This window comes from Phoenix dactylifera, chromosome 7 (assembly GCF_051530095.1).
Source record: "Phoenix dactylifera cultivar Ajwa chromosome 7, Ajwa_hap1_PhDact_Kaust_v1.1, whole genome shotgun sequence".
Classification (NCBI taxonomy): domain Eukaryota; kingdom Viridiplantae; phylum Streptophyta; class Magnoliopsida; order Arecales; family Arecaceae; genus Phoenix; species Phoenix dactylifera.
This window is the reverse complement of record NC_143196.1, coordinates 34,627,373-34,639,658: the sequence shown is the minus strand read 5'-3', so window position 1 is coordinate 34,639,658 and position 12,286 is coordinate 34,627,373. Positions and strand designations below refer to the sequence as shown.

Below are 12,286 nucleotides of genomic sequence, written 5' to 3'. Positions count from 1 at the left end.
ATTCTGCTGAGAAGCAAAAAAAAAAAAACAGCAAAACTAAATTCTTAGAAAGCAATTAAATCTGGCTCAATTTGCTTCTGTCACAACAATCTGATGCTTTCATTGTAATGCTTCAGTGACCAACAATGCTTTCACTTAAATCCGCAGACATAGTATTGGGTATAATATCGGTACCTTATCAATTTGATATATTACAGTATACTTTTATGCCGAAATAGTTCTCTAATCATTTTTTTTCAATTTTTATCTCGGGACGCCTCAGTACAAGACAACACAAAATTTATATCGACTTGAAGATATATTTCGTACCTATTTTTTCTCGATATAATAATTTTCACTACTAGATAATACCTAGTCCTTAAAATCTAGAGGGCTAACATACGGCAAAGTCAATTCCCTGGTGCTGGAAATTAATGTCACTACTAGTTATACTCACATTAATACAAAATGACATGACAATGAGACACATAATGCATCATTAATCAACAAATTGAAAGATTAGGTGGAACACTAGAAATCCAAAACACTGACATCTTCTTCAGCACCTTCGTTCTCTTCATCTCCACAATCTTCCTCAGATTGGCACTCGGATTTAAAGAGGCAAGGTGCAGCATCCCTTTCTGCCTTTGGCTTTATATCATTCATCTCTACAATCTTAATAATCTTTCCCCGGATGCAGGCTTCAACCACCCCTTCTGAGCCCGCATCAAATGGGTGCAACCCAAGAAGAGTAGCACATTCACTTTGGAAGTCCAAATCGTTGGATGACATGATCAGTTTGGCGATTGTTCTTGAAAGCTCAGGAGCGTGTTTCCGAATCTGAGAATGCAAAAGTGATGAAACAGCCACTAACCAGTGATCACATATTCAGCAGATTAGACCAAATATATATATATATATATAAAGTAAATAAATAAGTAAGAGATAATGTTAATGAGAAGATGGATTTTATAATGGGTTATGAGGTGAAAGATTAAGTAACAATGCATGCATGTCTATATTTTTGCCCTGTAGCAAGTATTCTGAAGTATTTTGAAGTGTTTGCTGTTCCTTTTGCTCATTGCTGAATGCTCCCCCATCCCCACAAAAAAAATCATCCCCCGACTTCCACAGGCATTCCTTTACGACAATACGACCTTAACTATATGACAAATTACTTAGTTATTTGGCAAGTTCTTCCATGATATCAGAACTTGTACACCTCTGTAAATAATAAGATAGACATTTAATTTACATCATCAGTAACTTATACACCTTTGTAACTTTTGCTCATACATAATTCTTTTAAATAAACTGACTGCACTCTTTGAATAATTGCAGGCATGTATAATTTCATTTTCTTTTCTTTTTTTGGTTTAAGTTGTAAACTAACGATATGCCTGCTTATATGCATTTGCAAAGGTATGAATTTTTTACCTTTTATAACCAGTATCAACTTCTCAATCCAATTGTCAGTAAATTTGGAAACAGATAGTTAATTTTCAGTAGTTCCCTTTTCATTATGCCTAAGTTATGCTATTGTATGGTATCTTCACTTAGAAAAAGGAAAAAGAAAAAAGAAAAAAGAGGTTGCACATCTGATAATACTATCTATGATCCCTGACAGAATTAAAAATGGAGATGAAGGGAGGGCTTAATATAACCTTGAGAGCATGGGTACTTAGAAAAAGACCACTATACTTGGCCTTTAAGTCATCCAGTGCGATCTTTACAGCTTTCTTGACAAGGTTTCTGTCAGCTGCAATCCTTTGTCGTGAAGGTACTAGGGTGACAGTAGTCAAGATGTTAAGGATAAATTTGCTGACATGAAGAAGCTAACATGTTAAGTCGAACTCACACAGTTCGGAGATATTTATGACATATGATGCAAATTCTTTATGTTGTTGGATATATTTTGTGGTAAACGTGGAGCGCAATATCCATGCGAGCAAACAGATTGTCCTCCCATTCAAGCACTGCAATGTCATCTCCATCTACAAAATTGCCCCTTAACCTTAAACCGTAATTCTGCCAATCAATACTTGTCAAGGCATGGAGAGCTGGCTGTGAAATTGAGCAAGGCATGAAGTCTTGGAAATACATGACCTAAAAGAACATTTGTTGTTAGACCAAGTACATGAAATGAACTTTTCTCTGCAGTATAACAGTACTAGTGAATTGAAATATAAGCATAAGTTGCACAAACAATAAGATTATACTTTGTCAATAGTGAATATCCCCTTTTGGAAAAACCAACCAACATAAGTACATAACCATGATCGAATACCTAATTCAAGTAGCTTAAAATTAAATAAGGTCAAGATTCAATTCCTATTATAAGTAGAAAAGACAATTTGGCACATGCTCCAATATCAAGAACCAATGCCATTCTACTCTTCCTGATCAGCAACTCCAATTTACCAAGTATAATTTCTTTTGCATAATAACTGAAATTTTCAGAATTATTAAACTAGTAACCCTTAGTCAGCACAATTTTTAAGATTATATGTGAAATTATTTCTTAAAATTATTGACGTGAAGTTCTCTTTTTATTAAAACTAGAGTTTGACACATGCAATGCATGTGCAGTGGAGACAATGACCCTCCCGAGTAGAGCCTCATGCATGGCTCTCGAGTTTCCTTTTAAAGATATATGGATATTCCTACAATCAAGTGCTGAAAAGATGCAAATAGATCATAAATTATTTTAGATGTTTCTATTTTATGATTTTAACCATTACATTTTTCTCATACTAGTTATAATGCATGTGCTTAAACACGTCACAAGTAAAGAAAAAACTTTAAACAATTTTAATTGTTTTAAGAGTATTTGGAATGTAGGAAGTATTTTAAAATTACAAAAAATGGTTAGGATACTATTATCAGTGAGGAAGCAGGACACACAGATTCTAGAGTTGCTTGGTCATTGATCTTTAATTATTTACGGAAATCTATCTATAAAGTTTAATTGATTTCTACTGCATCCTAGATCCTGCAGTCATTGATAGCCAACTGATTAATATAAGAAATCTAGTGTGTTATCCAATGGATTGATGAGCTTAGAAGAGGCTCAAGTAATGGCCATCTTAAGAAGCCAAGAATCAGGGGACACCCATTCGATTGACCTCTCTGTCAGTCCTTACTCGTCTAACTCTCCGACATTATCTCATGATGGTCATGGGAGCTCCCATCCTTCGTGTGCTCCCATCAAAGGATTGAACTCATGCACATTTATTTAGCTAATACAATAGTTCCCTTTCCATATGAATTCTAAAACTTGCTGCCCTCTCATTGACCTGATCTTACCCATTGAATGTTTTAACTGATAAAATTAATAAAATATTATAGGGGTATTTTTGGAGAAAAGATATATTTTTATTATTCTAGAGGCATTCTGAGAGAGGTATTTTGAGAATGGGGAAGTTTTCAGATGGATTATTGGTTTGCTTATAGTAATTAGGATTGTTACATCAAAATTATTGAAGCTTGGGAAATATTGAAGCTTGGGAGGTTTTGATAATACGACATGCTTCATGAAAGGCTGATAACTCAATGTACTTGCTAATATCCTCGAGTAACTCAATGCTCAATAAGACAGCCAATCAACAATTATCATATGATGCTTTCCTTTTCTCACTTCTCAGGTAGGGCCGGTATCTTGCGGCCAGCCACTTTTACTTATCCGTGAATCTGGTTTAGGTGCTCTATCCCTTGACTAATATGCATATAACAAAATGTTGTGAACTAATTGAAAAAGGAGGAAAAATATACCTGCTTTATGTTGAACTTCTGCTAAACTTCCTTCATTACTGTTCGACTGCCTAATTAATCTTGATTAACAATCATGAAACCAAGCCCACAGCCTTCATGCATTTTTTTCTACCACATACACAATCCTTGTCCTTGTAAATGACCCAGCTAGTCTTCACTAACTCATATTTGAACTTTCTATGGGGTGAACAAATTTTGTTAAGTTAGGTATCGGTCCCATAGTGTCCACTATAAAGAGGAACTATCACGTAATAAAAAAGTAGTATGCTCACTGTTGCACAAAAAAACTAACAGTGTCAATCAAGTTCCGTTGTACCGGTACCGGTCGGCGTACCGGTGGCGGCCCGGATCGGTACAAATCGGTACCGGTTTCGTACTGGTTCTCCAACAATAAACTACCGGTACCGGATTCCACGCTGATCCGGTACCGGTCCCAGGCCGGACCGGTACGTACCGGCCGGTACGGACCGGTACGGCAGACCATGGTGTCAATATTACGGAGCATCAATGTGAAGGAAAAGAAGGAACATAATTCACACATACAGAATGGTGAATGATGTATAATACAAAAGTACATGAATTAGTTCATACAACAACTATCTCCTTGAACAAACCAATCAGAGTAGTCGCCTGAAAGACAGCCTCTGAAATGACTAACACGAAATTCAACTTGTTATGAGATACTAGAAAGGCATCAACTTTGAGCTCTATCTGCATATATGACATAAAAAAAGTTTAAAAGCAACTAAAGGATCTCTCCTATGAAGAAAACCTGCGACGTCAAACAGTTCATGCTCCAACAACAGGGTTGTGAAGAAACAGGTGCTATTACAATCGCTGCTTCCACCGTCTGCCCGGCACCTCTGATATTGTCAGTGTTGCTTGCAAGTCCACTTCCAATATATAAATGATCTCTGCAAAGAGAAAGGAGGACACCATATTTATCAACTACAGATAATGCAGAATACAGTTAGTGGATAATGTGAAATGATTTTTCTTTCCAGTTGGCAATCTGCATATATTATGGGATGCCATCATATAGTTGATGATCAGTATTTAACACGGGATAAAGTGTCACCAATATAAGGATTCACGATCAGAGCATCTTGCCTTTGCTGTCGCCATACAAAGAGAAACATAAAACCTAGTTGACTTTAAACTTCTTCCAGATAAAAAATTCTTACTTAGGCTTTATTAATAAAAGACTGAACATGACCCTTCTTTCCTGTTGAGAGGGAGAGAGACAAAACAGGTAAAACTGCTTTGATGAAAGATGCTTAATGATTCAATCCAACTATGGATACTCTTCCAGATGAGCCAATATTGCATCTAAAAGTTTCCAAAAGTTAAACTAAAAGGTAGATGATGTCCATTATGGGCTCTGAGAATATGAAAAATTATAGAATCGGCATTAGAAAATTGATTTAATATGAAAAAAGGAGCGGGTAATGTAAGAATGCAAAGCACCTACATTCAGACCAAAATGGAGCCATATGAAGCTCAAATCACAAAATGATCAACCAGCCATCCAGTATATACAACCGCAACACAATTTTGCAAAATTACCTATTCGTGAAGCAAGATTGACACTTCTTATGTACAACATTTCCATGCTTGAGAGCATGATCTTCAAGGCCAGAAACTAGGCACTTGATAGTTGGCATCGTCAAAGTTAGGTCAAAATCATCAATTGCTTGAAGAATACGATCACATCTTGATCCAAGGTTGTCTACATGCTCAACTAGGAGATCAATTGCTATATTCTGAGATAGCATAAGGAAATTATGTGAATCAACAGATTCAGTTTCCAATAATTGGCATAAATATACAGAAGAAAAAGAAAGTTGGGCAGAAGTTAGAATATTCCATAAAATTTAGCGGCAATCTACTAGAAACACTAACAGACAAAGGCGGAATACAACCTCAACAAACCAAAACAATGATGAGATTAATGAATTAGACAGTCTCCAGATCCTTTGACATGGTCATTAAGGCTCTACAAAGCACTGCATGCAGAGCATCCTTAGTTTCAATGATATCTTGCAAATCTCAACCAGTTAAGAAATTGGTTACTTGTTATGGGGGATGCTCTGTGCTATACATCATGAAACCTCAGGGGTTCAAGGCCTTGTGTCATAGACAAGCTTATCTGCAACCTTGGGGTGATAGGCAGTGAACCAAGCCTATCTATGTCATCAAAATAAAATAAAATAAAATAAAATAAAATAAAACATGTATAAAATCCAGAAGCCATATTTGAGAATGCTTCGCTAAAAAGAAAAAGGAAATTGCTAAGAAAAACCCATCTGTTTTCGAGAACAAATCTAATACAGTATCAAAGTCTCTTTATTTATGTATGCATGCGCAAAGTGTTCCCTCCAAAAAAATAGGTCAAGAAATCCCAGTATAGAAAGAGATATCAAGAATTTCCATTAGAATGGAAACACGCTAAGTGCTACAATATAAATATCAAAAGAGAGGGGAGAAAATAAACTCCCAAAATTTTACAAGCCGAAAACAAAAAAAGGGGAAAGAAAAGGAAACAGGATATTATTAGACGAGCAAGCATCCAGAAATGATCTCTAATTCTCTATGAACCTCCATATAGAACGGATATTCAGAAAAAACTGTTTAATTATCCAACTTTCAGTGTCTCACAAAGATGTTAGATTTGAAGTTGAAAGTATGGTTCTAAAAAAATATTATTGAACCTTTCTGTGTTTCGTAGATCCTTTTATGAGAAATTTTTAACCTATGATCCTACATGTACATAAATATTTTTAAAAAAATAAATTGAAGCAAAACACTTACGGGGAGAATGCCACATGAAATAACATGTTGCAACCACTTAGCAAGTCAGATTTACCCCGAAGTCTTTCCATAGAGTCAATACCAGATTCACCCAGCACTATAAATATCAGTATCAGAGACTGTATGGTTTATGCCATGCACATTAAAACAGGGAACAATTTCATTATCCATACCTTTGTATCTAATATTTGTCTACCTTTATTTTGAAAAAAAAGAAAAAAATTCCATGAAACAATTTCCTTTTCAATTAATTTGCATGTAATAAACTCAAGAACTAAGAAGCATGACAGAAATGGACATACCAGATAAAAATAAATGCATCTCATCTCTAGCACCAATTTCAAGCAAAAGCCTTATAAAATGTTTAGCACCAATTTCAAGCAAAAGCCTTATAGAATGTATAGCACCAATTTCCAGCAAAAGCCTTATAGAATGTACAATGTTTTCCAAGCTATGATTCTAATATCATGCAGTTTCTGTCCTGAAGGACATAAATCACAAATTAGAACAGGAAGTAGTATGTGCAGCCCAATATGCTAAGATTCACTAATCTTCTATACCATAGAATTAGAATAACCAAGTACAAGAAGTTACACTTTTTATCCATTATAAAGTTTATTGTTTTACCTTAAAATCACAAACCAATAATGTATAATATGCAGCAAAGTTAATTTACCGAAAATGGATTTATGTTCCATTTACCTATTTTGAGCAAAAACTCCACTGAATGAGATCAATTTTAACAAGGATAATGTATATCTACCAGAAAATTTGATATAAGTTACACAGCATCATTTTTTCATGACATAACATGTGGTTTGATAAAATAATGAAGCCAGAACAAGCAATATTGAATGCTATATTGGTTCGTATGGCTTACATAGTCAACTCCAGTTGATATCAGTACTCATTAGTTGATAGGCATCACAACTGCCCAAATCTTAGTACTGCTTCATCTAGTTTTTTATGAGATCACATCAAGTGCAACACTTAAGAAAGAAATAAACAGGCATAATCATATATTACAAAACTGGACTGAAAAAATTAAATTATCAAAAGGGACCACTGGAAATTGTTGATTCCAAGCGTGCAGTTTGTATCTATCCCTTGAGCTCAGCAATCATGTAATGTTATCATGAAAAAAGAACATAATATGAAAATCCAAGGAGGCCTTCATTGAAATACAACTGGAAATCACAGCAATTAACACCTAGAAAACCATAAATGGTTCTTTTATAACAAGAACAACATAACAAGTAAGGCAAATGAAACTTACAGGACTTTTCAATACAAGTATCTGCAAAAAGATAAAGGAAACAAGAATGTAAATGAGGGAACAGAAATGAAAAATATGGAGTGAATTTTAAATGCTTGAAATATTGAGTTTGCATCAAGTGTGCTCACAATTTGTCTTGCCTAAGTTGGAACATCACAGATTGCCAGCACTAAGATATCAAAGTCAAGAAGGCCCATCATATCTTTTTACAGATAACCACTAAAACAGGATAATCCCTAATTCCAATGCACGTGGACCTGATCTTTGCAACTCTCCTGAAGAGAACCATTAATATCTAATGAATCTCCCTTTTGGAGAATAATAGCAAGGACCTTTCCCAAAATAACATTGGCTCAACCTTATTTCTCATGTTAATTATACAGGAATATAATTTGTGTGTGAATATGAGTAGTTTTGAAAGTTATGAGTTCCTTTTAAGTTTTAACCTCTCTTGAAGAAGCATCTTACAGTCCTGATGCTTTCTCTTTTAAAATATAGCGCAAAGACCTTTCCCATGAGAAAATTAGCTTTGCCTTATTTTCCCTCTAACTTCACTGAGTTGTATCAAAGATTCAAAACTACTATATAAGTTATGAGACAGACCTTTTGAATGAAGTGAACCATCCATGCTATGAAGTCAATAACATTCTCTTCCTCCAAGGTGGAAAGACATATTTCAGTCCCACTAAAAATGGAATGATAATATAAAAAATTTAACTAAATCTCCTGAAGTGTCAATATCAATCTACTAAAAGTTAAAATAAAAATAGACAAAGAGAATGCAGTAGCTTGCTTGCCTGAATGGCCCCACAGTTTTATGTCTGGAAGGTAAGTTTTTCAACCTTGTTCTGGAAGAAATTGCCTCTCTAAGATTCAAACGGTAATGACGGATATCTTTATCATGGATGCCTGGGGCAAATTTGGAATAAACTATTTGCATGGATTTTTTGTGTATGTTTGCAATATATTCTTGTCAAAAGAATAGATGGCATAATGGAGCATGTTTTGCACATTAGTTGATATGTATATTGAGGAAAGTAATAAATGTCAGCAACAATGCAACATGCAACATCTATTACCATACATAACTATGAGATGGCAATAACAGCAAAGTCAATAGCATATACCTAAAAGATATGTGAGTACCATCCTAACAATTAGAGAATCATCTCATTAATGTCATGGACAACTGACAGAAGTGTAGCATTGGATCAATCTACTGCACAAGTACTTAAGGCTAATAATCATCAAAAACTCCAAAAGTTTCTACATTATGATATGAATTACAATTCAAGAGTATCTAAGTATGAGCTTTAAACAAGCAACGTTTATGCAGAAAGACCCAATTGCACTTGCCAGGATGAATGGCAAAATGCCTAACAATATAATATCTGATCAGGAAACAACAGTAAACTATGAGCGGAAAGAAAAGATGTGGCACTTGAATATGACTGAAGACAAAGCATGCACCACAAAGGTGGATGGGATATCATAAAGATGTGAAAATACTTGAGTCTATGACTTCTTTTCTATCGGCTCAGGTGGTAGGCCCGCTTGGCACTAGCATGCAGCAATTAAAACCTTATTCATCATATATGTCAAGAATTTAAGTCCCAGTACTGGGGCATGCTGGCCACTGGCAGCACAGCATGTGTGTGCTGCACCATGACTAAATAAAAAGAGGGTTAAAGAAGGACTTAATATTCTTTTTAACCAATATATTTTAAAAATAAATAGGAGTTGTGCCAACCTATGTTAGATATCTGTACTGATCTCGCACGGTAAGTGACACATGACCCAGGTTAGCACTTAGCACTTGAAGCTCTAATATGCACAGTGGAACCTAAACCACACCATGTGGCCCAATCATACGTGCAGCTATCATTTCAATAAATTCCAATTTAACAGAAACCTTATTAGACAGAAAAGATATGAAAGGATAAAATGGTTATGTTCATTGAAAATCTAAGGAGCAAAAATACAAGGTTTATTGGACATGTCTGTATATAGAAGAATTATTTTTATTACAATGGTTACAATTGTGATAAGAAAATGAAAGACTTAACATAAACAAGTTATTTCAGACTAAAATATTTGTATTGGAAGAGTTCTGGCAAAGAAACCTGGTGAAGAAACAAACTCACCGGTAGTTGTAATGGAAAGCACCCCATCTGCAGTATTAAAACAGCGAACAGGTGCATAAATGGATAGCGATAATAGCAGTATAGAAAGCAAGGATAACAAGAATAGGGGAGAGTAAAATGATGAGCACATTTCTGAATTTTGTTGTCTTGTTCTTGTTGCTACAAATATGAGTCAATCTGTTTCTATTATAAGGGTTTTTGGGTATAACTACAAATCTGCCCTTGCATGTACATATTGTTATACAACTGTTTTAACAGTAAGAAGTGAATTGTTTGGAAACCTAGTTTGCAACTTGTCAATTGGAATAGTATTTGACATCTAACAATACTTGAATATAGAGAATATAATTCAAACCCACATAAATACAAAAAAAAAAACTGAATTTTATTCTAACACACTGCAATCTGTTGATGTAATACAGTGAATTAGTTTTTCGTGATCGATAAGATACAGCCGTAACTCAGGAATTTCCATCTCTAAAAAGGACTGGCACACCAACCTTGAGACCGAGCCAGTTTTCAGGAAAAGAAATAAGTTGATAGCAGGAGGAAAAAGGATCTCTTCAGTGATGGAGTCAATCAGCCACAAAAAGAAAAAAGAGAAGTAGGAACTTTCTATGCTGTGCCCAAAAATAAGCATCACAACTTAGTTTTACAAGGTAAGGCCCATAGAATTCCAAAACCCTCAAAAGTTTGTGGATGCAATCTGCAGCCTCCGACATACAACGCTTCTCCTTTTTATCACACCGGAGTATAGATCAGCCATGTTTTGTTTGCAGCATATCATTTTTTTTTTCCATTTGCATTTTAATTGCAATTTGTATGTTTTGTGTTTGTTTTACTATAACTTAGGCTCATATGCTCATAAGTCAAAATTCAACCTTGCTCTCTCCTTCTCAATAACACCTATCCACCAGTGAATTATTTAACCCATGCTTCCAATGATGCCATGAACAAAGCATATTCTCACATGAGAAGCTAACTTAATGAAGAGATTTTATAGCATGTCTGCATGGTAAACAAAGGTCAACTTTTCAAGCAAAACATTTTCCAAAATAAGTATGTCAAGGCTCCTAGATTTAGCTAGGAGTGCTTCAATACTTATGCATCAGATTGAGGCCTTTCCAAAAAAGTTAACACCTCTTTTCCAGGTTCAATGGCATCATCATCATTCCCACAAGTCTAGCAAAATTTACAATATTTATTTGTTTCCTTCTACATCCCCAATTCATAAAAATAACATTAAACATTACCCCATTTGTCGGTAGAAAGGGAAAGCGATGGGAGGTCCAAGTCCTGGAACTCTACCAAGCTGCTCCCAACCCCAGTGTCTGAAACTGTCCAAATATAACGATACTTCAGTTACTTCACTGGAAGTTTGGACCACCATATTACTAAAATTTGACCAAATAATGCTAGCTTTAAATCAACCACCATGCCATGCTACCAAAATTAACCTGTACAGGGGTTTACCATGATTGTGTTTCCATCAGATTCCCGAAAAAGAATCTGGATTTCTTTTTTTTCTAAATCTACAGTTTATGCAAGCAAATCTCAAATGAAAAAGGGTAAAATAGTTAAGTCTTACTGATTTCATATATCAATTAGATTGGTGAAGTAAAATTTTTAATTAAACAAGAAAGAACGGATGTGAAGCCAACAACTCGTTCAAACCTAATTTAGTTCGAACATTTTCATCAGCTACTGAAAATAAGTCATAGTTGAACCTTATTTTATTAATATACTCTTTATTATAGTAGATTTATCATAAAAGTTAGAGAATATTAAGCAAGATTCAGCTTACATGGCAAACAACGTGCGAAAAAATACAAAATAAAAATCTGTTAAAGCTCCTTGGTGTTAACGATCTCAATAAAGGATCGATAGGAAGCTTAATAAGCCATTGAAAAAAAAAAAAAACCTAATTAAAAATAATAACACAATAACACAGAATCTTTCTTTATTTTTTTTCTTCTATCCATCTTACTTGAGATTTGAACGGAGGGAGGGTTGGAATTGTGAAAGCATTTGAGAGATACCGACAATCTGCAAAGGCTCCCGGAGAGGCGGCATCTCTGAATCGCCAAAGCGATCAGCTGAGAGAAGAAAAGGTGGAAATCCTTAAAAAAAATTCAAGAAAAAAAGTGAAATCACTGGTGGATGGGGTCGCAAGAAGACGAAATATAGAAAGGGAATGTAATATCATTTTACGATTTGGCATAGTTTTCGAGCAGAAGGAGAAGACATCGAGATTTGCTGTGCTTCGTCCGATTCGAATACGAGCGGAAGGAGAGGAGACCGCCAT

At 35.0% G+C, this 12,286-nt stretch overlaps 1 protein-coding gene across 3 annotated transcripts; it reads right to left on the bottom strand.

Annotated features, from left to right (window-relative positions):
• Positions 1-398: 398 nt before the first annotated feature.
• On the bottom strand, positions 399-12,286 carry LOC103702062 (type 2 DNA topoisomerase 6 subunit B-like). 3 transcript variants are annotated; one of them, XM_088701895.2, is made up of 12 exons: positions 12,193-12,286; positions 11,969-12,077; positions 11,235-11,318; positions 9,982-10,008; positions 8,635-8,746; positions 8,441-8,522; positions 7,838-7,858; positions 5,317-5,513; positions 4,523-4,664; positions 1,892-2,085; positions 1,644-1,773; positions 399-819 (listed from the first exon to the last, which is right to left on the bottom strand). In XM_088701895.2, the coding sequence occupies exons 1-12, from the start codon at positions 12,226-12,228 to the stop codon at positions 511-513; spliced, it is 1,443 nt and encodes a 480-aa protein (XP_088558021.2). In that variant the 5' UTR covers positions 12,229-12,286; the 3' UTR covers positions 399-510. The 3 variants fall into 3 exon arrangements, with proteins under 3 accessions (XP_088558021.2, XP_089780683.1, XP_089780684.1); XM_089924557.1 differs by lacking the exon at positions 7,838-7,858; XM_089924558.1 differs by lacking the exon at positions 11,235-11,318.

Coding starts and splice junctions, on each gene's coding strand:
- LOC103702062 (XM_088701895.2), bottom strand. CDS start 12,228: ATGTCTTCTCCTTCTGCTCGAAAACTATGCCAAATC. Junction 8,747..9,981: donor GCTTTCCATTACAACTACCG/GTGAGTTTGTTT, acceptor AATTTGCCCCAG/GCATCCATGATAAAGATATC. Junction 1,774..1,891: donor CTCCACGTTTACCACAAAAT/ATATCCAACAAC, acceptor CATCTTGACTAC/TGTCACCCTAGTACCTTCAC.